The following is a 24,121-nucleotide window of genomic DNA, read 5'->3' on the forward strand; positions in this document are numbered from 1 at the left end:
AGAGGGCGCGTGGAGGCTGCAGAGGGCGCGTGGAGGCTGCAGAGGGCACGTCCTCTACTCACGTGCCCTCTTGGTGTCATCACAAGTCACGAGGTGTTTCACCATGTGGTCCTTGTTTTGTAGATGGAGAAATCGAGGCACAGAGAAATTAAGTGACTTCGCCACAGTCGCAGGCTGGGGAGGACCCGGACCAGAGCAGAGAGACCTGACTGTGGGCCTGTGTCCTGCCCACGGAGTCACGCTGCCTCCATTCCTGGGAGAGAAGACTTCCTGCAAGGTAACCCCGCTTCCCCGGCCACTACTCAAGAATGCCTACATCCATCATCTCTGATTCTCGCTGATCTTTCCTGGTAGATTTCTTATGAACCCAAACTTCCCAGAGTCTGCATTGAGATGAGGAAGCAGCTTCCATCATGTGAAGCTGTGCGTGGAGCCGGGTCTCGGTTACCTAGGAGACAGAGATCGGGGACAGGGCAGCTGGCGGGAACGGCTCCACTCAGCTTGATCCTCAAGCTTGGTGGTGCCAGAAGCGCCTCGTTTCTCTTCATTACACCTTCCCTGACTATCCCACCGCCACACAGGTCCCGCCGCCACCTGCTGCCTCCTCCCCGCCTGATGATACTGGAGCAGTGAGTGGCCGCAGGTTGGGGGCAGCGGGTGAGAGGCAGGGCTGGCTAATGGCTGATGACAAAGCAGCTCCTGCTTGTGAGTAGCCGGGGAGTGGAGGAGGGAGCTGGGAGCTCAGGCTCCGGGTCAAGTCTGAGCTGCCCACCGTGGAGGCCGAAGCGCCGGGGTCCCTCCTCCCCGTCTGTGCAGAGGGAGAGCATGATGGTGGAGAATGCGGGTTAGGAGGACAATGGTCCTCGCGCTGTTGGACCCTACGTCCAGCCCCTCCTGGGGACACAGCTATGGCCTGGAAGTTGCTCAGCCTCCAAAGCTTGATGGAATCCGTGAATGTGCAGCTTTTTGGTGCAGTTAATATTCTGTTATCTTCAGTACGGCTCAGCCTGACCAGTGTGCCTTTTACTACGGGGATCAAATAATAAACTAAGTCCTGCTTCTGGATGTAAAGTTCACAGTATTCACTGAGTTATTCTACTGCTTTCATTGGTTCAACAGTAAATTTCTTACATTCTAGGCTTTCAGTATAAAACCATTTAAAGCTCCCCCAAAAACCTCTCTTTATTTTTAAAATAAACATTGGGCTTAAAGATTTTTTTTAAGGTACGCTGAAATAGTTCCTTCATGGTGATTTTTCTAAGCATGACTCACTAGAGAGAGAATCAGAAACCCAGGCAGTGGTACCCGGTTGCCCCTTCCCCAGGCCCAGGGGAGTCCAGAGCCCGCATGTAGGCCAGAAAGCCTGCATACCACCACTCCCGCGTAACCAGTGAAGCTCGTACAGCTCCAGTCTCAGTCCCACCCGAAGAGCAAACTCAAAGCACAGCTTGCCTGGACTTCCGATGGAAAAGGCCGGGTGACCATCGGCGGGCTGGGCCCAGGGCAGGGGTCCTGCAGGGGCAGGGGCCTCGCCCACACTCCCGGTGTAGGCCTGGGCAGTGCAGACCCCCGCACACCTCATGCCCTGAAGTGTGCACACCTGGCTGAACCTGAGCCTCTCTGGGAGTTTCTGGACATCGAAACGTGCGAGAGGGGAGTGTGCCTGTCTCACTGTTTCACTCGGCAGCCCCCGTGGCGGGTGGGGGCGACTCCCCCAGGGCTTCACGTGCAGCCCCCAGTGGTTTGCTAGGCGTGGTCCAAGTTACCTCCTGCAGCCTTCACAGAGAGGAGGTTCACTCTTTTCCAAGAATGTGTGAAGTATTTATATATAAATGTTCTTTGAACTGAAGTATAGTTGGGGCTTCCCTGGTGGCCCAGACAGTAAAGAATCTGCCTGCAATGCAGGAGATTCAAGTTCGGTCCCTGGGTCGGGAAGATCCCCTGGAGAAGAGAATGGCTCCCCACCCCAGTACTCTTGCCTGGAGAATCCCATGCACAGAGGGGCCTGGGGGTACACAGTCTGTGGGGTCACAAGGAGTCAGACGTGACTGAGCAACTAACACTTTCGTAGTTAATTTACAATGTTGTGCTGGGAGTGTACAGAAGAGTGACTCGGTCGTACGTAAATCCGCGTGCGTTCTTTTCTCAGATTCTGTTCCCTTATATGGGACGATAGACAGTAGGTCCTTGTTGGTTATCTACTTTATATATAGTCATGTGCGTGTTTATCCCAGTGTTCATGGAGGCTTATTTCTCAGAGAGCAAAACACACTACAGAGCCGGGAGCTCAAACAGGGTTGGCCCTGGAATAAACAGAGCCGTCCACAGAGGGGCCAGCTGGGGCGGAACCTTCCCACAGAAAGAGGCGCGTGTTAGTGGGGGGCTGGTATTCATTAATTGAGGGGTTAGTTGCAGGATTAACCATCCACCTAGAAGAAAATAAGTTTATCCCCAATATATATGAACAAGGATTAAAACCTAAATGTAAAACAGAACAGTTCTTAGGCAACTAGCAAGTGAGCCAAGGCTTTCGACTCCATGCTCACAAAGTGACGGCCTCCACGCCCTGCGGTGACCACTCGCCTCCCCCCGCCCCGCCGCCCCACGTGATAGCCCAGGCTTATTTCAGGTGCAGCAGGAGCATATATGACGAGGGGGAGTCTCCCCCTCCACGGCGTGACCGGCCAGGCCCCTCTGAAGCTCTGTGAGGTCCACACTCCCGGTAACCCGGAGCGCCCAGGTCCCCTGAACTGCCCAGGGCCTTTGCACATCCTGTTCCCTCGCCTGAAACATCTGCCCCAGCCCTTTTTTTTAACCTGAAACCTGAAGTTTTCCCTTAAAGCTCAGCACACATTTCAAACACTAAATGAGCTTGTGCTTTTTATTATATGTATTTTTACTACGTTGCACACAGAGTGATGAGTAGGTATTTGTTGATATGAAGGCTCAGGCCAGAGCTGCCCCTGTTCTCCCGGGATCCTCTGCAGAGTCTCGACTTGCTGTAGCTTTGCTCCAACAGCAGGTCCACCGGGTCTTTCTGTAGCGTCAGCTAGCAGAGCCACAGGAGTCTAACTAGTCTTCTCCCGGATTCCGACGTTTCTTGTCATAAATTGTGGAGGAGGTGAACTCTGCATCCATGGTGTCTCCTTTTTATTATTTTTTTAATTCTGTTGGCGTACAGCTGAGTTACTTATATTAACTTCCTGTATTAATTCTTGTATTAATTACCTGTAGTAATTCCTGTATTAATTTCTGTTGGTGGTGGTTTAGTCACTAAGTCATGTCTGACTCTTGCAAACCCGTGGACTGCAGCCCTCCAGGCTCCTCTGTCCACGGGACTCTCCAGGCAAGGATACTGGAGTGGGTTGCCATTTCCTCCTCCAGGGGATCTTCCCCACCTGGGAATCAAACCCAGTTCTCCTGCACTGCAGCCATATTCTTTACCTACAGAGCTATGAGGGAAGCCCAGTTAATTTCTGCTGTACCGCCAAATGACTCGGTTATTGACACAGATAAATAGAGAACAGATTATTTTTCGTATTGCTTCCCATTATGGTTTATCACAAGATATTGAACAGTCTCCTGTGCTATCCAATAGGACCTTGTTGTCTGTCTGTGCCGTACATTAGTGTTCAGTTCAGTCGCTCAGTCGTGTCCGACTCTTTGCGACCCCATGAATCGCAGCACGCCAGGCTTCCCTGTCCATCACCATCTCCTGGAGTTCACTCAGACTCATGTCCATCGAGTCCGTGATGCCATCCAGCCATCTCATCCTCAGTCGTCCCCTTCTCCTCCTGTCCCCAATCCCTCCCAGCATCAGAGTCTTTTCCAATGAGTCAACTCTTCGCATGAGGTGGCCAAAGTACTAGAGCTTCAGCTTTAGCATCATTCCTTCCAAAGAAATCCCAGGGCTGATCTCCTTCAGAATGGACTGGTTGGATCTCCTTGCAGTCCAAGGGACTCTCAAGAGTCTTCTCCAACATTAGTGTAGCAGTTTGCATCTACTAATCCCAAACTCCCATCCTCCCCACCCCACCCCCCACGCACAGGAGATTTTGCCACGTCTCTTCCACCTAGAACACAGCTCTGGCCACGCTGGTATGTGTGTGTGCCCAGTCACTTTGGTCGTGTCCAACTCTTTGCAACTCCGTGGACTGTAGCCCGCCAGACTCCTCTGTCTATGGGATTTTCCAGGCAAGGATACTGGAGTGGGTTGCCATTCTCTTCTCCAGAGGATCTTCCCGACCCAGAGATCTGAAGCCGCGTCTCCTGCTGGACAGGGTGGCAAAAGGTGCAGGCCGGAGTGGGGTCTGGTGAGGGGGGCTGCCGTTGTTACTGCTCTGCTCTTGTTGGCCCTTCTGAGGTGCTGCGTGGCGTTCTGCAACGAGCAGTTTCACTGTGTTTAAGTGAGTTACATTCACCCGTCCAGCAGTGTGTTCTTGACCCAAGGAGGAAGTGTAGAGAGTGGCGGTTTTCCGGGCCCTGCACCAAAGCTGTCACACAGACGATCTTGGGCAAGTCCTGGGTAAAGGGAGCAGACTATAGATGCCACCCTTAGAGAATTGTGTGAGGATTGTGCAAGGTAGTAGATGGAGACACCCTGCGACCTCCAAGTGTAAGTCCTGCCATGACCACCAGGAGGGGTCATGACCCCGGAAAGCGCCCTGATGGTTCAGACCAAGGTGCCTGCAGTCGCCCACAGGGCTAGACCCCAGAGAGAGTAGCCGCCAGGAGAGAGCATGTCCTTCTGACACCACCCACTTCCCACGTACGTCCCTGACCAGGTTACACACTTCAGCTACAAGGAGAAGGCGGACACTATGCGTGCACGTTTTTCCTTCCTGCAAGCTTCACCGCTGTCTGTTCTATTCTCCCTACGAGTACAACTCAGGTTGACTGACCCCCATGTGTCCTCATTAAAGTCTTCCCCTGCAGGGCCCCTGCAGGACCAAGGTCTTGCTTGTTATTTTTAAACATCGCGGGTAGACTGCCTGGCCCTTCCCCAGCAGCCGACCCCCCCTTCACAGAGGGACACTGTCCCTAAGACCCCAGCCGGGAGCACGCTGACTGCCTTCTCTCCCTGCAGATGGAGGTGGACGCCGAGGAGAAGCGGCATCGCACGCGGTCGAAAGGGGTCCGAGGTACGTCCGTGCCTCCCGGCCCTCGGGGCCCTGCTGGGGTCACCTCCGTCCTGCAGAAGCCCTCGGGCGGGGCCTCCGGGTGGTTGTCTGTGGCTGGGGCAGGGCAGGGGGGCGGGCGGCGGCAGAGTGGGGGTCTAGCGATGGAAGAGAAATGAGCGTCTCTTTTCCTCTCTCTGCAGTTCCCGTGGAGCCGGCCATCCAGGAGCTGTTCAGGTCAGTGGTCCGCACGCGTGCCCAGCGGCGGTTGAGAACGCACCCCTTGATAGAGAGCGGGCTTCCGCGCTGCCCGGGGCCAAGGGCCTGCCCTCGCCCCCGCCCCTGCCCCCGCCCCCGGCCCACCATCCCGGGGCACCCGAGTGACCCGTCCGTTCCTCTTGCAGCTGTCCCACCCCCGGCTGTGACGGCAGCGGCCACGTCAGCGGAAAGTACGCGCGACACAGGAGGTAAGGCCGCCGACTCGGCGCGGAGCCGCGTGACTGGCGGGCACCGCCTTGGCGAGGCTCCCTGCGCGCCCGGGCCGGGGGCTCTTGGCGAGGCTCCCTGCGCGCCCGGGCCGGGGGCTCTGGGAGCCGCTCGGACGGCCGCCTGGGGCAGCGTTTGCCCGCGCGCGGGGGACAGGCGGGGTCGGCGCGGCTCCTCCCCCTGGTTCGCGGGGGCCCAGGTGTCTTGTCCCGCTTTCTCCTTCCGTACGTAGCTCAGGATGGTGACCCTCGGGTGGTGGAGTGAAGGGCGGCCTTCCTGGTCTTTCAGCGGGAGCTCGACCGGTCCGGGGGAGGAAGGCCAGGCCCCAGGCGGCCGCGGGGACGGTCTGGGCTGGAGGGGTCAGGCCCGGCCAGGCTCCAGGGGCTCATGGGCTCCAGGGCTCCGGCGATGTTGCTCCTCAGCCGATTTCAGAGACACCGGCAGCACGCGGCGGGGAGGGGCTTGTGGCGGCCAGGCTTCAGCCGAGGCTGCAGGGCAGGGGCAGGTCGCCGGAAGGGTCTCGTCTGGTGGGCCCCCGCCCTGTGGTAGGAGGCAGCTTCCCCTTTCTGCGGAAGGTCGCAGAAGCGGGCACCGGCCAGGGCTCACCTGTGGCCGACCCCCGGTACCCAGGCTGCGGGCCTGCCACCCGGCGAGCAGCCTCCAGGGGCCGGGCCCAGGTCCGCGGGCCCAGGTGGGGCGGCAGGTGCTGCAGCCCCCAGGCGACAGTCCTCGCGGCCTCGCTCACTCTTTCCTTCTCAGCTGAGCGCTAATTTACCGGTGAAATCAAGCAATTATGATGATCGTCCTTCAGCAAAATCAAGGGAAAATTACAAATTACTCCAAAATCCCCCGCGCTAGCGTTTAGGGAGGCAGGGAATTTTAATGGGCACCCACGATGAAACAGTCTCAGACTGGAGGAACAGCTAGCCATGGTTAAGAGAATTTTGTGACTTAAATTATTATATTTAATGTATTATATTATTATCTTACTGTGCAAAATTATCGAATTATCTGATTTAAATACATGGTTTATTTCAAGTCTTTGCTATTTGATGGAGTATATATGTAAATTCTTTTTTAAAAATCCTGTTTTTAAAACCTGACCGGTTTATGTTCACGATGGGGAAAAACAAGCTAGCCAACTGTGAGGGGGTTTTTCCCCTCATCACCTCGTGTGTGCATGCCTGCTCAGTCACTTCAGGTATGTCCTGCTCTTTGCAAGCCTATGGACCATAGCCCGCCAGGATCCTCTGTCCATGGGATTCTCCAGGCGGCATGACTGGAGTCGGTTGCCATGTGCTCCATGGGAACTTCTCGACCCAGGGATTGAACCCGGGTCTCTGACATCTCCTGTATCACCAGTAGCTCCACCTGGGAAGCCCAATCATCTCATGATTTATCAATAGTTAAACTTGATTATATTGCTACTAGAAGGAATGATTAAATTTGGCTAAAAAGTTTTAATTAGATGTCAGCTAGTTTTAATTAGGTGTCATAACCACACATTTGCAGGAATACTCATGAATTTCCCAAAGAATTGACTCAAGCCTTTGTATTTCTACCCACAGTGCTCCCCATGATTGTGGACCCCATGATGGGTCCTGTGGGAGGCGGGCTGTGTGTACCTCCGCCCCGGGGTCCTCTTCCTGTATAGAAAATGGTGCTTAGGCTGAGGCTGCGCCAACTGAAGACAGCCAGGCTCCACTCTCCTCTGAGACTCAATGCTGATGAGAGCACAGAATGCCCTGAATTGTGCAGGAGCGAAGTAGATGAAATTTTAGAGAATATTCATAGAAGCAGCCAAACTGGAAATTTTTAAAACAAAAATAATTTTAATTTTAAAATTTTAAATGGCGTTATTTTTACCGTGAATCTTAGTGTATACAATTATTGGAATTTTCACTATTTTACTAGTGAAAAGGGGTTAGTGACTCAGGAGGCATACTGGGGGGTCCCGGGACACAGACACTCGGCTCAGTCTCCTCTTGGCCACCAGCGACCCGGGGGCTTTGGGTGAATTATTTACCTTTTGTCTGTCCTTAGTCACTCCGCGTGTCCGACTGTTTGTGACCCCGTGAACTGTAGCCCACCAGGCTCCTCTGTCTGCAGGATTGTCCAGGCAAGAATCCTGGAGTGGGTTGCCATTTCCTCTTCTGAGGGATCCACCCAGGGATCAAATGCTCATCTCTTGCATCTCCTGCATCGGCAGGCAGATTCCTTACCGTCAGCGACACCTGTACGGGCTTCAATTTCTTCGGTTTTAAAACAAGAAAGTCGCAGACTTTGTTGCGTGCCTGCTAAGTCACTCAGTAGTATCCAACCCTCTGCGACCCCATGGACCGTAGCCCAGGAGGCTCCTCTGTCCATGGGATTCTGCAGGCAAGAACGCTGGAGTGGGTTGCCATTTCCTCCTCCAGGGGATCTTCCCAACCCAGGGATCAAACCCGAGTCTCTGACATCTACCTTCATTGGCAGGAATGTTCTTTACCACTAAGGCCACCTGGGAAGCCCACAGACTTTGGTATGTAAAGCTCATTGCCATTCAGAATGCCACGTCAGAGATATGACTTCTCTCCCAGGAATCTCACTGAGGTGGAAGGCTTCTAAGTTCTATTTTTCAATGGCTATATATTATCAGAAATTTTTAACTAAGAGGTGACATTTGAATTCCTCAGACTGAAAAGGTGGTCCTTGTAGTAGGTAAGATTCTTGTACACATCAACATCTCTTGACTGTAGCTATTTCACTTTGTGAGATTTCAGTTATATCTGGCTTTGTTTCTTTCATTTTGAAGAGGTAGTTTCTGCACCATGACAGCTATTCGTGCACGTAGATGCCTGCACCCCCCACACACAGGTGTCACCTTGCCCACCTGCTGAGGCCCGGCGCGCCTGAGACGTCTTCAGATAGGACCAGCAGCTTGGGTCTCGATGAAGTTGCCCATCATTGCAGGTTTCTACTTGGAGGAGGAAATGGCAGCCCTCGCCAGTGTTCTTGCCTGGAGACTCCCGTGGACAGAGGAGCCTGGCGGGCTGCAGCCCACGGGGCCGCACAGAGCTGGGCACGACCCAGTGGCCGACACTCAGGTTTTCACTGACGCACTTTTCAACGAATGTGCTCCTCTTAAGGCTACAGTTTCGCTTTACTCACTCATCATGTCAGTTTGTAGCTGAGTATAAAGACATTCTTTTAGTGTATTGATATCTAGCTGTTTGAACATGCAAAAATTAATTTGAGGCAAGTGAAGGGAATGAACAATGTAAAAAATAAAATTTTTTGGAAATTTGATTTCTAGTGGTAAAATGAAGTCTACCAGGTAATCTTTATTTTAGCATAATCCCTAAGAGAATCAAATACTGGTCAGAGTTTCAGTGTGCCATTTCACTGCTTTGGAGGGCCCGCATGGCAGTGGTCATGTCCCTGGGCAGAGGCCGTGGCCCTGGGCGGTGGTCATAGCCCCAGTCGATGGCCGTGTCCCCGGGCAGTGTCTGTGGCCCTGGGCGGTGGCTGTCGCCCTGGGTGGTGGTCATAGCCCCAGTCAGTGGCTATGTCCCTGGGAGGTGGCCGTGGCCCTGGGCGGAGGCCGTGGCCCTGGGCAGTGGTCATGTCCCTGGGCGGTGGTTGTAGCCCCAGTCGGTGGCCGTGTCCCCGGGCAGTGTCTGTGGCCCTGGGCGGAGGCCGTGGCCCTGGGCCGTGGTCTTGCCACTGCAGTGGGGATTTGGTTTCCTGTGGATGCTGAGATGGGTGACGTTTTCCCTTGGTAAGGAAGGCAGAGCTATGGGTTCATAAGAAACTGGGAAGAGAGGACAGAGGAGGACCAACCACTGGGTGATACTTGTGAAGATCATCAATAGTCTGAATTCCCAAGGAATTTATGATTTACAGTTCTGGTTAAAAACGAAAGAGTGGGAGTTAAACTTCTCACATTATTTTATTGGATGTTCTGCCTTATCCAAAAGCCACATCCTTGAACTACAGATAATCAACTCAGGGTATTTGTTTGTGTTCATCGTTCACAGTTTGAACTGCCTGATAAGCATACACACAACTGTGCAAAGGGTGAATCAGAGAGAGAAACTAGGAAAACATGAGGGAAATGAAGACACAGTTTTACCAGAAACTCCGGGCACATCAGGGGCTGAACGTAGAACCCCACGTGGTGCTGAGTCGCCAAGCAGTCGCGGCGAAAGAGAGGAAGAGCAGTGCCTGAGCCTCTGCGTCTGACGCAGGCGCCACACCCGTCCCTCCTCCCGGCCACCCTCCTGGACCTGAGGCCCATCTCTGGATCCCTGCACACTGACCACAAGGGCCCCAGCTCAGTCGGCATTTTTAAGCCCTGATGCATGTGGTCAGCGTCCCTGGAATCTGCCTGCGATGCAGGAGACCAGGCTCAGTCCCTGGGTTGGGAAGATCCCTGGGAGAAGGCAATGGCCACCCACTGCAGTATTCTTGCCTGGAGAATCCCATGGAGGGAGGAGCCTGGTGGGCTACAGGGGGGTGTAAAGAGTCAGACACAACTGAGTGACTAACACTTTCACACGCACATGATCAGGGACAAAACCACCAGCCTTTATCTTCCAAAGCATTGTTAGTATCCAGACACACGACTCTGATTCTCTAGGCTCTATATTATTAGCACATAGTTATGATGGAATCATCGTGGAGTCTACGGTCAAGACCAGCAGCAATCCTCCTCCTTGAATCAGAATGCGGTCTCAGTCTCCATCCACAGCAAATCCCATCTCTTCCTTTCCACTCACGTCTTACATCTCTTGCACACCTGACTGCACACTCCACGGCCCTGAGTACACACAGCTTTTCCAAAATGGTATTTATGTGAGAGATGCTGAAGCTAGCATCTCAAACATGGGGGCCAATCCCAGAGCTGCCTTTGCAGGTGCAAAACTAACCCTCCACCATCTAAGTGAGTTCCCGGAGTCTGGTTCTTAGACACCCAGGTTCAGGGAGAGGCGCATCCTGGATCCTTGCTCTCCTCCTGGGACCACCTCGTTCCTGCTGTGCAGGCAGACAGGTGACCTGTAAGCGTCTAAAACAGCCATGGGTGAAAAGAGCATTTCCGGGCCTACAGCCTGGGTGGCAGGAAGAAAATGAAAGACATGGAGGAAGAGTCCGTGAACCTGGAGTTGAGGAAGTCGCTGGGCTCTGGGTTGGTTGGCTGGAAGACCGCCTGTAGGCGAGGGGTAAAGGACACAGAGCCAGCCCAAGACTGGGGCCCTGAGCCAGCAAGGACAGACCAAGTGCGGGGAGAGCTGCCCAGAGCAAGATCCCGGCTGACCGCACGTCTCGCGGCTGGGGTCTCTGCCTGTCTTGGGTTGTGTGTGTGCTCCGTTGCACCCCATTCTTTTGCAACCCCGTGGACTGTAGCCTGCCAGGCTCCCCTGTCCACGGGATGGATGCTCCAGGCAAGAGTACTGAAGCGGGTTGCCATTTCCTACTCCAGGGGATCTTGCAAACCCAGGGATCAAACCCGCGTCTCTTGTGTCTCCTGCGTTGGCAGGCAGATTCTTGATCAGTAGCACCACCTGGGAAGCCTGAAGATAGGTATCTCATGGACAGACATGGAGTCAAGAGGCCCCAGTTCACTCCATCTGTAATTGTTTTCATTTGGTTCAGATACCTGAAAAAGAGATTGTTCAATAAACCAGAGAATTACATGACCTATTACAGGATAGCCAGAATGTGGGACGTGAAAACTTCCCTGCCAAAATTTACTCTTGAAAATTTGACTGAGATTGAAGACTCTAATGCCTTATAATCACAATTTTCTGTCTCCAAGTTGATATAAAATATTGTGTTAAAGATACAGTGCAAGTCGATGCTACAAAGGGGTAAATGAATAGATACTAAATTCATTGTCAAAATCAGGGCTAGTTTATCGTTCCACTGCTACTACCGAAAGTATCTGTTAGTCGCTCAGTCGTGCCTGACTCTGTGCGACCCCATGGACTGAAGCCCGCCAAGCTCCTCTGTCCTGGGAATTCTCTAGGCAAGAACACTGGCGTGGGTTGCCGTGTCTTCCTCCAGGGAATCTTCCCGACCCAGAGATTGACTCCGAGTCTCCTGCATTGCAGGCAGATTCTTTACCATCTGAGGCACCAGAGAAGCCTTATTGTTCTAAAGTCTTTATAAAATTTCCTAGTAAAAATTAGAGATGGGAACAATATTTATTAGTATCTATCACAGATCGGGACTGCCCTGGTGATCCGGTGGTTAAGAGGTCACCTTCCCGTGCAGGGGCCGAGGGTTCAGTCCCTCCTCGGGTAAACAAGGCCCCCATGTGCCTCTCAACCGAAAAACCAGAGCATGAAACAGAAACAATATCGTGATAAATTCAATAAAGACTTTAAAAATGTTCCACAGCAAAAAGAAATCTGAAAAAAAATCTATCACGGATTAATAAATATTAAGCAATGTAGAGGAATTTGACGTTTTAGCTTTCCTTTTAGCAGTCAGATGCATGCTGGACCATTGGAATTATCTGGCTTCACTGACTTCTTTCTGAACAGCGATTTTTATGTAAGTCTCCAACGAAGGAGAACATGTGTGGGGGGTGGGGGAGTCCCTAATGTGGGTTTATTCTTCACATCATCTGGTTTGTGAACCCTCTGAATTTACTTCTGACATTTAACGGATTTTATTCACATTTGCCCTTCACAGCTGTTTTGTTCAGGTTATTGTTTGTTGAGCACAGGGTTCTGGTGAGATAGTTGACCTGAAATCTAGCTGGAGAGTCTTGCAAAAGCCAGTTGATGGCCTTGGTATTATATTTAAATCCTTCCCAATTCAGAAAATTCAGAATGAAATCAATTTATCCTAAAATTAAAAGCTCCAAACGGTAGATTTCTTTCCTATTAGAAAATTATTGGATTCTCTCTGGCTTGTGCTGCGTGTTCCTCCTTCGGATTTTTTCCATCTCATATACCTTTGCACCCACCAGTGTGACTGCCATGGCGGCAGCCGCGGGTGAATAATTGCCTGTCTTCACGGGAGCTTGTTCTGGAGCTGGAGCTGAGGGCTCCTTCCTGATGCACGCACGCCTCATTTGGAGGCTGCCGGCAGCCTGGGGGCTGTATTATTCATGCCTTGACAGAGAGCTCTCACTAAAAGCCTTGGAACGGAGCCAGGCACCGGGAGAGACAGTGGAGCATGGCAACGTGCAACTGAGAGGAGCCTGGATAATCAAAAAAGAAAGAGAGAGACGGAGGAAGAAAGAAAAATAGGGACCCTATACTTCCCGTTTACTGGTTTCACATGGATAGAATTTGCATTTGCATTAAAATAAAAAAACCCTAAAAATAATTGCATTTTTTTCTAACCATGCTTGAAAGTTTAACACAATTTTCCACATTTAATTGCAAAGCTGATTTTAATTAGTAGGGCCCCACATGTGAAAAATGAAGACCCACTTGGGTGCGTGGCAACACTGCAGTGTCTGTTTATGCTCTAATTAATGTATGACTGCCGTGCAGCAGGGCGCACGCCTGGGTGTGGGTGAAGAATTCTGTGTGCGCAGCCACCCAGGCAGGAGCCAGGGCGTCCACAGCCCCTTCATTCTTTATAAGACATCGCTGGGCATTACCCATCCCTGAGCTTTACAACGCGCTTGTCCTTCCTACTGTCACTAATATTATAAGTCAGAAGCTAGGGCGCACCTATTTTACCATTTATTTGATAGCTTGCATGCATGGTTGCAGAGAAGCAAAAAGGTGGAGTTCTAGGGACTGGTCTGTATGAAGTGAGGATTCGGAGCAAGTGGGTTTCTCAGACTCACCGTTGATCGACGCCTTATGATGAACTGTCTGTGTGCAAACACACTTTAGGACTGCGATGGCAGTTCACCTTTACACACAGTAAATCCTCTATTTTTTTTTTTAAAAAAGCTTCCTGGCCATCACCCCCCAAAAACAATGTGTGTGCTGCTCATCTCCAGCAGGTCTGCCCGAGTGGACACCTTGCTGGCCCTGGCCGCGTTTGTTACCTATTTCAGAAGACAGTGTGACTGATTCGGTGTGTTTAAAACTGTCAGTAAAACAGGTAATGCATTGCAGGACAGATGTTTGACACTGGATAAAATTAAATATACTTTTAAAATAACTCTGCGTTCAAAGAGAAGGAATATAGGTATTTTCAGGCAAGGACTTGGAGAATCTCTCATATTTACAGTCTGTACTGGTTAAGATGAAACAAAGGACTTACCATCTAGGCCTGATTTCTTGACTGATGATTGCAAATGTATAACTACGGCTTTGAAGCCGCTCAGCACATACAGCAGACGTGGGTGTGCGGTGCGGCTCTGGTCAGGGACGACAGCTCCCTCCACCGTCTGCGCTGGGCTGTGGTGGGTACTCGGCCGCTACGTTTCAGAGCTGGTGTGTGGACGGGGTCTTGGCTGAGGCTGGGGCTGGGGGCTGCAGACCCTGCCGCGGGGTCACGAGCCAGGAGCCCTGCATCCCTGCCGACAGCTGGGTCCGCGGCCCCAAGCTGGTCTCCAGAAACTATCTAGCGTTTGTTTTTAACTTTTCCAAGTTATAGATCAGGTGGGATAAGCATCTTTGCAGATAGTTTTGTGGCTGCTGGCCCTTCCTCGGGGTAGACTGTCACAAGGAGGAGTGGAGCTTGAAGGACATGAGGACAGGACTGGTTTCAGGAGTTTGTTTCCGGCAAGACGAGGCCGTCTGTGTTTACAGGAGCGGGGAGGAGGTGTCCTTGTGGCCTTTAGCAAATAATATGAGATAATTGTTTTTAAAGCACTTCCTTCTTATTCAGAAAGAAGTTTTTTTTTTTTTGTAAAAGGATAAGTTTTTAGAAGATGGTAATTTTTTAAACAATGCTATTGCTAGAAAATTCTGGGGAAAGGCATGTTTTGAAAGGTAAGCCATGCTTTCCTCCTCTTAAATGATCTCGCTCTTGTGAGCGGACTCCAGACTCCAGCGTCCTCCCACCTCTGAGACTGAGCCTTGGCTGAGACCCTCCGGAGCTCAGCGAGGAGCAGGTTCCGGGCGATGCTCAGGGCGAGGCGGAAGGTGAGAGGCTCCGTCCTCTGTCACGGCCACCTGCCCCCACCCCCACCTCACATTCCAAGCCTGGGGGCAGAGGCCTCACCAGACCCACAGCCAAGGGTGTCAGGGAGGGTCGGAGCCCCTGAAGGGGACACTGCGCCTGAACGTCTAGACAAGTGTCTTTAGATTTCAAATGATAAAAATGCAGGCCCGCAAGGACAGCAGGGATGGGCATCGGGGCCCAGCACCTTCACTGCCCGGGGCTCCTCCGGCCCAGGTGGGGCTCCAAGTGCCTCGAGTCTCTCTGACCCCCGGCCGCGGGTATGAGTAGCCCCACCTGACCGCGGGGGTGCCGGGAGCTGGGAGCAGCGAGCGGACACTTCTGCGGCCACACAGAGGCCCTGGGGCCACCCGAGGGCTGCATCTCACACGGCCCTGCCCTTGGTGACCATCCCTAAGGTCACACGCCGATGACACGAGGCAAACGGATGCTTACCAGTCACTGCACAGCACGGAGGTGTGGCCGTGTAGAAGACGCCCAGGACCAGGAACGAGCGAGCAGGCGCTCAGGCTGGATTTCAGTCTGGTGTGGAGACTCACAGAAATGACCACTTAGTTAAGCAATTGCACAGAGGTAGGTGTGCAGGGGTCCCCTCGTGGCCAGGTAGAATACGACACTCCAGGCCGCATCGAAGATGCTCTGTTGGTCTAATTACTGAGTGGTCACGGCACACACAGTCATCCAGCAGAAGGGATATTTCCGGAAAAGGGACACCCGCCCGTAAGGTGTGTGACTCGTGTCAGCGACACACACACGTGCGTCCAGACGTGCAGGGTGCAGCTGAGGGTGTGCCCAGAGAGGCAGGAGGGGGGGTCCTGGGAGAACCCTGGACACACGGACACTCACCAGAGCCCGCAGCGTGGGGGCCCCAAAGCGCTGAGCAGGGGACAGGGCCGGGGAGAAGCGTCTCCCTTCCTTCCCGCCGCTTACAAATGCCACAGGCACAAGACACGATGAGGGTCCTTCTCCAGCAAACTGAAGCCGAGGCCCCTCAGCCACGCGCCTCTCAGCCTGGAGACCGCGGCGACGCACAGGGAACCCATGCGTGGAACCGCCGCAAGCTCCCGATGTGCCCGAGGCCGAACGCCTCATGGTGTCTCTTTCCAGTTTCTGCAGACATGATGAACCAGTGGTGCGGCGGGATTCCTACGGAGCAGAAGGCAGGGGACAGGCCCCTCCGGGTGGACGGTCCCGCGGGGGCCCTGAAGCAGGGCCGCGCCCTCAAGGCGGGCAGAGTCGGCTGGCGGACCCCAGGTCCCACGGCCCAGCCCCCTGTGCAAACCGAGGGAAGCCCAGCCACTCTGCACGGCTTGTCCTCAGGGCCGACTCCACCCACTGCGGGAGTAGGACCCTCAACAGGGGCACGGCCTGCGGCACCTGGTGGGATTCCTCATCATCCCTGCCTCCCTTTAGGGGAACCAAACCCCCGTGGGCTGTGGGCCTTCAGGAGGCGCCCTCCTGGAGGCGGCATGCCTGCTGAGCTGGGCCTGAGCCCGAACTCGGGGGACCCCCCTCCTGCCAAGCTGGGCCCCCCGTCACTGTGCTACTCCTGAGACAAGCAGGGGGAGGCTGGGGCTGGGGCCGGCCGCCTCTTCCCTCTCCGGACCAGCCTTCGGGTCCGAGTCCTTGGCCCCAGGGGGAGGAGGGGGCGCGGGGTGGCCGGCGCAGGTGGTCCCCGCGCAGGAGCTGCCGTCGGCCCAGGCCACCCGCAGGGCATGGAGGGACCTGTCCTGAAGGGACCTGCCTCTGGCCTTTGGTTTCCCATCTGTGGTTGCTGCTTTTCTACAGGACAGCCACGTGACACCTTTGAGCCGTCGTCCTTCAAATGCTGAGAAGCTGACACCCACAAAGAGGTCCACGCTCTCTACACCAGTCCTTATCCGTTTCTTTCCAGTATCTGATGGCTTTTGATTGATGAGAATCACCTATTTAAAAAAAAAAAAAAAACAAACAAGGAACCGGATGGCAATAGGCACCGTGAAAGGAAGCAGCACAGAATTCTAGAATGAGGAGCCTTAGCAATAAGGCCGACACCCCCAAGACCCCTCCCCACAGAAGCCTTCCACGGATGGGGGCGCCCCGGGGAGCAGAGGCCACACGACTCAGGTTCCAGAAAACGCCCTTAGAGACCCCGGGGGATGGACTGCCTCTTCCCTCTTCAGACGAGGAGCTGAGAGCCCCCCCCCGCCCCAAGGTCGCACAGTTAGCAGGAGGCTTCACGTCCAGCTCTTCTGGTCCACACCTGCGTGGGGGCCTTCCGCATCTGCGGGACTAAGACGCGTCTTCCTGCTTGACGCTGGGGAGGTGGGTGCTCGCTGAGAAAGCTGAGAGAAGAGAAGGAAAGTCCTCGTCCGCGTGGTGTCAGTGAACACGGAGACGGACACACGGACAGCGTCTCTGCACCCATCGGCCGCTGAGGGGTCTGACTCCCAATCAGGGAGGTGCCCCCCAGGGCATTCGGGCACGGCTGCGTCCCCTCCCAGGGCCCTTGTGGACCTTCCGCAGGACGCGAACGGGGCAGCTCTTACCCCCGAGCAGGGCAGGCCCCTCCACGGGCCGTCAGACCAGCTCACAGGCCTGCGGGGGGCGAGGCGCGGGGAGGCGGGTTAGCACCTTCTAGGGACAGGTGAGCCGTGTCCTCCTTGACCCCAAAGGAGGTGGGGGGCCTCACTGAAGGATCCAGGGGCTGGGCCACACAGCCTCTGAGCGACCAGAGACGCAAGCGCCCTCGTCCAGAGCCGGCGTCAGGGTCAGGGAGAGGAGCAGACCGCACGCGCATGCACGCACGCACACGTGCACACTCAGACCTCCCAGAGAATGGCCTGTGGGACCCCTGCCCACACCACTGGCTTCTGCCACGTCGTCTCTGACAAGAGGGTCACAGCCTCCGTCAGAGCCGGGCTCGGTGTGCCCCCCGAGGGCACCCCCATCATCCACGTTCAGAACGAGGGTTGTGGAGCTGGGAACAGCGGGGACCCGGTCCTTGAGGGTGGAACCCGGTGCCCAGGGCCAGCCCGGCAGGGTCGCTGGGCCCCGGTCACGTCTGCACGTGGGGCGTGTCTGAGAGCCGGGCAGCAAACACAGTCAGGGAATCTCTTCTCACAGCGGGACCTCACGTTTCCAGTGGCTGTTAGAAACGTAAACGACTGCAGTAAAAATAGCTCAGTCCGGGTGAGCTGTCAGCCAGACCCTGGGTGGGGAGCCATACAGGCAGGATTTGGTTATACGTTGATGTGTGTGTGGCGGGGAGGGAGGTGCAGTGTGTGTCTCTCTGTCGTGTCCAGCTCTTTGCGACCCCGTGGACTGCAGCCCTCCAGGCTCCTCTGTCCATGCGATTCTCCAGGCAAGAATCCTGGAGTGGGTTGCCATGCCCTCCTCCAGGGGATCTTCCTGACCCAGAGATCAAACCCAAGTCTCCTGCAGCGCAGGCAGATTCTCTACCATTTGACCCACCAGGGATGTCCCTATAAGTTGATGCTTCCAACAACAACAAGTGCAGACTCAACAGCTTGTAACTACCCACTGCCAAAAAAAAAAATTAAAGGCAAGGCCGTTTTGTGGAGAAAACATACTGAACCCTCTTGATGATGACCAGATTTTTAGGCTCATTACTTGTAGCCCGATGCCCATTAAACTACAGTCTAGGCCTGTAGCACCCTGAGCGCGGGCGATCGCATCTGGTCACAGACCACAGGACAGCTCTGAGCATCTATGTGGCGTAGGAGCTTGCGTTTCTCTTGCCGGAAATGATTAGAAAATGCAGATTTAAGAAGCTTTGTAGTTTCTGTAAGGGACAGATTTTGCCCAGAACGAGTTTCTGCACGTGCATATTCTGTGTGTTTGCACATATAGAATGTGTATGTACAGCTCAGTGCATCCCTATCAGGTGTTTACACGCGATCCCAGGAGCGGTCATATTCATCTGAGCTAGGATGCACGCCCTCCACCCCACGCTGAACATGTAAACAGCTCCACCTTCAATTACCAGGACTTTCAGTATTCCACAATCGAATAATTCTTACCAGCCCGAGAAAGACAAAGTACTCTGTCCTGAGCATCTCAAGGAGAACTCTAGTATATATTTAAGGGAGAGTAAGAAATCGTTAGCTTTTCACTTGCATATATTTGCTTGTATATTTGTCCGTGGGACAAAGACGCAACTGGCAAAATCATAAATCTTATATAGCTTGATTCTTGATTCTTCCTATCAGTCTTTTTCATAAGTGGAGGACAGCTGATTTTCAGTGGTCTTTTAATTTCTGCTCTACAGCCAAGTGATTCAGGCACAAGTTTTTTCTTTTTCATATCTCTTTCCACTATAGGTCATTGCAAGACATTGGATGTAGTTCCCAGTTTTGTACTGTGGGTGTTTACCTATTTGTATACAGTACGTGTGTATTGCTTATCCGGCTCCGTCACCTTTCCCTTTGGGTAACCAGAAGTTTGTTTCCTATGCCTGTGAATCTTCCTGTTGTGGAAATAAGTTCATTTGTATGTTTTTTTAGATTCCACATGTAAGTGATACCATATGACATTTGTCTTTCTCTGCCTGACTCACTTTATTTAATATAATAATCTCTAGTTGCATCCAAGTTGCCAAAAATGGCATTATTTCATTCATTTTTTTGTGGCTGAGTAATATTCCATCGAGTATATGTACCACATCTTCTTTGTCCATTCATTTACAGACGCAATGTTCATTTACAATGGAATATCAAAGACAGAGCCTCCTGAACTCTAGACTGACCTGGAAGGACTTTAAGGAGAAAGCAGACTGAGATGGTCTTGGAGGGTCAGGAATAGAGGAAGTAGATGAGGACAGAGGGGCGGGGGGCGGAAGGAGCAGGGGAGGACGAGGGCGGGGTGGGGAGGACGCGGGTGAGGGCGGGGGCAGGACGAGGGGGGAGGATGGAGGAGCAGCAGGGACGGGTGCGGAGGAGGGAGGGGCGGGGGTGGTGGGGGCAGGACACAGGGGCGGGGGGAGGACCGAGGAGCAGCTGGGAGGACGGAGTGGCAGCGGGGACGGGCTGGGGGCGGGGGGACGCGGGGAGGGGCGGGCGGGTGCTGGGCTGCACTCACACCAAGGCTGCTCCTGTCGCGTCTTTGGGCTTTGGAAGAGCAGAGACACACAGGCTAATCCAGGTGAAAAGAACACGAGGGGGAGCGCACTGTAAGAATTTCAAGAATTGTTTAAAATACGAGAAACAGTCTCAGCAGCCAGATAACCTCATCTCGTGGAACGGGGTTTGGGAAAAGGGGGCCAGGTCCTGGGCATCTCCACCCACCCTCCCCCATGAGCCAGGGACCCACCAGCCCACTGCCTTTCCCTGCAGAAGTGTTCTTTTTGAGTCAAAATAAATTTCATAGTGATTATGTTTTATTTGAATCTTTAAACTGCCATTCAAGGCAATAAATATTTAATAACAGGCTACATCATTTAAAATTATATCAAAAAGTAAAGCAAATCTCTGCCTTCCAGAAACAGATTTTTTTAATTCTCTAAAGCAATAGGGTCAAGTAAACATTTTGAAAAATTATTCACTGAATGTCTTACAATTCCTAGAACATTTGTGTCACATTTAACTTAAAATATATATACTTTTCAAATCAGTCTGGCTCTTGCTTACAATAGTATACAGAGAATAAAAGAAAAAAATTAAGGAAATATGTCAATATATAGTCAAAACTGAATTGGTTTTATTAATATATACGTTCTTGGAAAGATATCAAACAGACATTTGGTATGCTAGCCACTTAATTGAATAATTCAGTTAATTAAATTACTTCTGAAGTATTCTTAAATGCCTTTATATATTCTAAGGACATGTAGGAATAACCCTTTAAAAATTCAGTGGTGAAAAGGAATGTCAGCTGTACATAGGACAACAAGAGGAAGGAGAGAATAACAAAATGAGAGCCCCTTCCACACAATCAGAAGGGATTTTATATATTTTTTATATTTATCATTTGCTGCCAAAAGCCTAAAATAGCCCATCTTACAGGTGGAAAACTTGAGGCTGATAGGGATTAAATTAGCTACCCAAAGTTGAATAGCTGTGTAATCTTGAGCAAGTTACTTAAGCACATGTTCTCGGCAGACTCACTTTTCTGTTGACGCAGCTCCAATGCTGCTCACAGACTCTCCACGTGCGTGATGGCCGGACCCTCGCTGTCTGTGTAGACATGGCCCATCCTTCCAGGCCACATCCAAAACCCAGCTCCCAGTACAACACCCGTCCTGGCCTTGTTACTCTTCTCCTGCTCGGGTGGGCTCCCAGAGGCCTCTGAGAGCTGTCCGGAGCTGCAGGTCTCTCCATGGCTACTGCTCCAGCAGACCAGGATTGCTGGGACCAGCGCAGACCTCCTCGGAGCCCTGGGCACTTGGATGGTTCCCTGTCCTCTGTATCTCCTTCTGCTGACCCTCCTCCCCTCCCTTGCCTCAGACACCCCTGTTTCCGGATGTCTGTCTACGCTCTCTTCTCCTCTCTCCACCCTCCCAAGGAAGCCAGCTCTATCCCACTGAACAGTGACCCCACAAACCAAAGATGCAAACCAGCCCACCCCTGACCCAAGTCCCCTCTCCTGAGTCCAGTCCTCTCCTGAGTCCAATCCCCTCTCCTGAGTCCAGTCCCCTCCCCCGAGTCCAGTCCTCTCCTGAGTCCAGTTCCCTCTCCTGAGTCCAGTCCCCTCTCCTGAGTCCAGTCCCCTCTCCTGAGTCGAGCCCCCTCTCCTGAGTCCAGCCCTCCTGAGTCCAGTCCTCTCCTGAGTCCAGCCCCTTCTCCACACCTCAGCCTTAGGAAAGGTTTTCAGTGAGCCCACCGCTCTCCTGATCTCGTCCCAGTGCCCCCAGGAAGCCGCTGACCAGCAGTGATGGGCGCCTCTGTGTCCAGGGCTGTCTCCGTGCTGCTGAGCAGCCACTCTGCACTGTCTCTCTGACTCTGTGTCTCTCCTGCCCCCTCCGTAGGCGGCCCTCTGTGAAGCTGTCCGACCCGCATCCTCTCCAGGCAGGTAGCTCTCTCTGCTCCTGTCCTGAGAGATGAGGGCCCTCTGCACCGCCCCTCAAAACGTCTCCTGCACAAATGAATCATTCAGCCTAGTTATTCAGCACAACCTGTGGGGAGCCCACTTAGCATGTGAAGATGTCAGAGAAGCAGAAACGTCACCATGTGAATGAGGTCTCGCCACACCCCAGTAAGAGAGGCAGGCGTGTGTCTCCCTCTTTGGAGACCGGAAAACAAAGACACGGTGAACCGTGCCTGGGCAGGGGGTCAAATGCCTTGTCTGAGGTTACTCAGCCTTGAGATTTTCAGCATATATCCCTGAGTATCTGTCCCTCAAAAACAGAATTAAAAGAGCACCCATCTCCGTGGGTCACTGCAGGGTTTCCTGGATCCATACGTGTAAAGATTTTAGGAAACCAGGCTCGGGATAAGTGTTCTGTGAGTGCTGGGCCGACAGTAGAGCCCAGCACTCCAGAATCTTGTTTGCACGGGATTTCCATTCTTCCAAAATGATCATTCATCCTCGACACACTGAGGCTCTGCAAGCAACCCAAGAGAAATGCCCGCCATCAGAGAAGAGACCACAAAGAGCGCTCGTGGGTGCGGGGCTGGCCTTGGCTCTCCTGTGCTCTCGAGCACAGACCACCTCACCCTAGACCTCGAGTCTCTGCCCGCAGCTGTGATGTGTGGGCCTTGGCTCTCCTGTGCTCTCGAGCACAGACCACCTCACCCTAGACCTCGGGTCTCTGCCTGCAGCTGTGATGCGTGAGCTGGGCGCGGGGCACACCTGGCAGGCGTGTTCTTCAGTGTCGGAGCCCCTGTCCCCATTTGTATGAAAACTGGAGAAGTGAAAATGTCAAGGGAAACATTAAAAGCAACATGGAAACCAGCCTCGAGAGCACGCAGTACACCATTTTTATATATGTGTGTTCACAGCGAGGTCTCATGGCAAGTAACCAATTGTCTAGAATAACCTTACACAAAAGACTAAACATGGTTTAAATCAAGTTAACATCAAAAGGACTGCGAACACTACAGCGCCTGCAGGATGTATGTGGTGCCCAGAAGCACAGAGCAGCGGAGAACGTCAAAGCCTGGGGTTCACAGGGCTCAGGCTGCAGCCCTCCCGCCCGTGACTCCCAGTAGCTCGCGGAGGCTGAAGCACGTGCTGCCGTGATCCTCAGCCGTCACACCTCCTGCCGCTCTGAAGTCTGCACCGTGGAGAGGACACACAGGATGCGTTTGCGGTCACCCTCGGGTGCTCTGTGTGCTGCAGACTGAGGGGGGTGCAGGGGCGTGAGGAGCAGTCCTGGGGACCCTGTGCCCAGGCCTCGGCTCGCCTCTCAGCTCAGAAGTGGGCAGAGCCTGCAGGCCTGGCCGCTGCCTCCTGCTGAGGCATCTCAGCTCCCGCGCAGTGCCCTGTCCATCAGAGCGGCGAGTCTGCTTCTGCTGTGGTTATCTGCTTTGTTCCCTTGAGCGGCCGGAACGGAAGGCTGAGCTTTGCTGCTGTCGGCTTCTCAAGACACTGAGCTGCCCCCTGAAGCTCAGCCCCCCTCCACTCAGCCCCCCCTCAGTGCCCAGGTCCTTCCCATAGGGCTCTCACTCAGCAGACATTTACCCAGAACCTACTGTGTCCAAGCTGGCATAGCCACAAGCCATCCGTGGCTCCTGGACACTTGAAATATGATGAGTGCATCTGAGCAGTTCATTTCAAAATCTCCTTTAATTGTCTTCAGGGGCTATGTGTGACTAGTGGCTGCTCTATTATACACTGCAGCTCTAAAAATAGAGCGAGCCGTTAACCTGTGGCCCATGGCTCAGTCCTGCGAAGGAGAAAGACAGTGTGTCAGCCCATAATCATGCTGGATGTGGTAAGTGCTTTCACTACTAATAAGTGAAGAAAACTGTGATTTGTTCATTCACGACATTCCTCGAGTAACGCTCACACCCGAGGTTCCCTCAGCAACTGTGGGAAAGGCAGCCGATGCCTGGTGGAGGCTGATGGCAACACTGAGAAACAGGAGTGAGGGGCGCAATGCTGACATGAACGCCAAGCCCTGGAGGAGCCCAGACCTGCCCGCGGGTGGTGAGGGCCAGCCCTGGCGCCGGCCACATTCATTCCTGGGGCTTCCTTTTGGCACCAGATTGCCACTTTTCCCGTAGACTCTTCTGCCTACCCTGTCCTGCTGGGACATTCCAGGACCGTGGGGGACGTTGTTTTTTAGAAAGACCTGTATGTGCCGGTGGACATAAGCCCAGATGAGTCTGGAGGAGGCAGCAGCTGGGAGGCAGGCTGGCTTCTCCAGCTCTTGGACCACAGCCGCTGCAGCCAGCAGACACGGGGCCCACGTGCGGGCACAGGAGGCACCGTGCTCCCCTGTGTGTGTCCCAGGGTTTCCTCCCAAGGCTTCACTTGGAAATATTTCAGACCACTGG

The 24,121-nt window shown here is 53.4% G+C and overlaps 1 protein-coding gene across 10 annotated transcripts in view; it reads left to right on the forward strand.

Moving 5' to 3' along the window:
- The window catches only part of MYT1L (myelin transcription factor 1 like), a 345,839-nt gene that overhangs the window by 209,884 nt on the left and 111,834 nt on the right, over nt 1–24,121 (forward strand). For all 10 annotated transcript variants that reach the window (XM_040241473.1, XM_040241513.1, XM_040241496.1 and 7 more), the window contains 4 exons: nt 124–277; nt 5,087–5,141; nt 5,321–5,354; nt 5,522–5,584. In XM_040241473.1, the coding sequence (XP_040097407.1) occupies nt 5,087–5,141; nt 5,321–5,354; nt 5,522–5,584 (152 nt within the window). In that variant the 5' untranslated portion in view covers nt 124–277. The remainder of the gene's footprint in view (nt 1–123; nt 278–5,086; nt 5,142–5,320; nt 5,355–5,521; nt 5,585–24,121) is intronic.

The sequence above is a fragment of the Oryx dammah genome, unplaced genomic scaffold (genome assembly GCF_014754425.2).
Source record: "Oryx dammah isolate SB20612 unplaced genomic scaffold, SCBI_Odam_1.1 HiC_scaffold_1, whole genome shotgun sequence".
In the NCBI taxonomy this organism is placed as follows: domain Eukaryota; kingdom Metazoa; phylum Chordata; class Mammalia; order Artiodactyla; family Bovidae; genus Oryx; species Oryx dammah.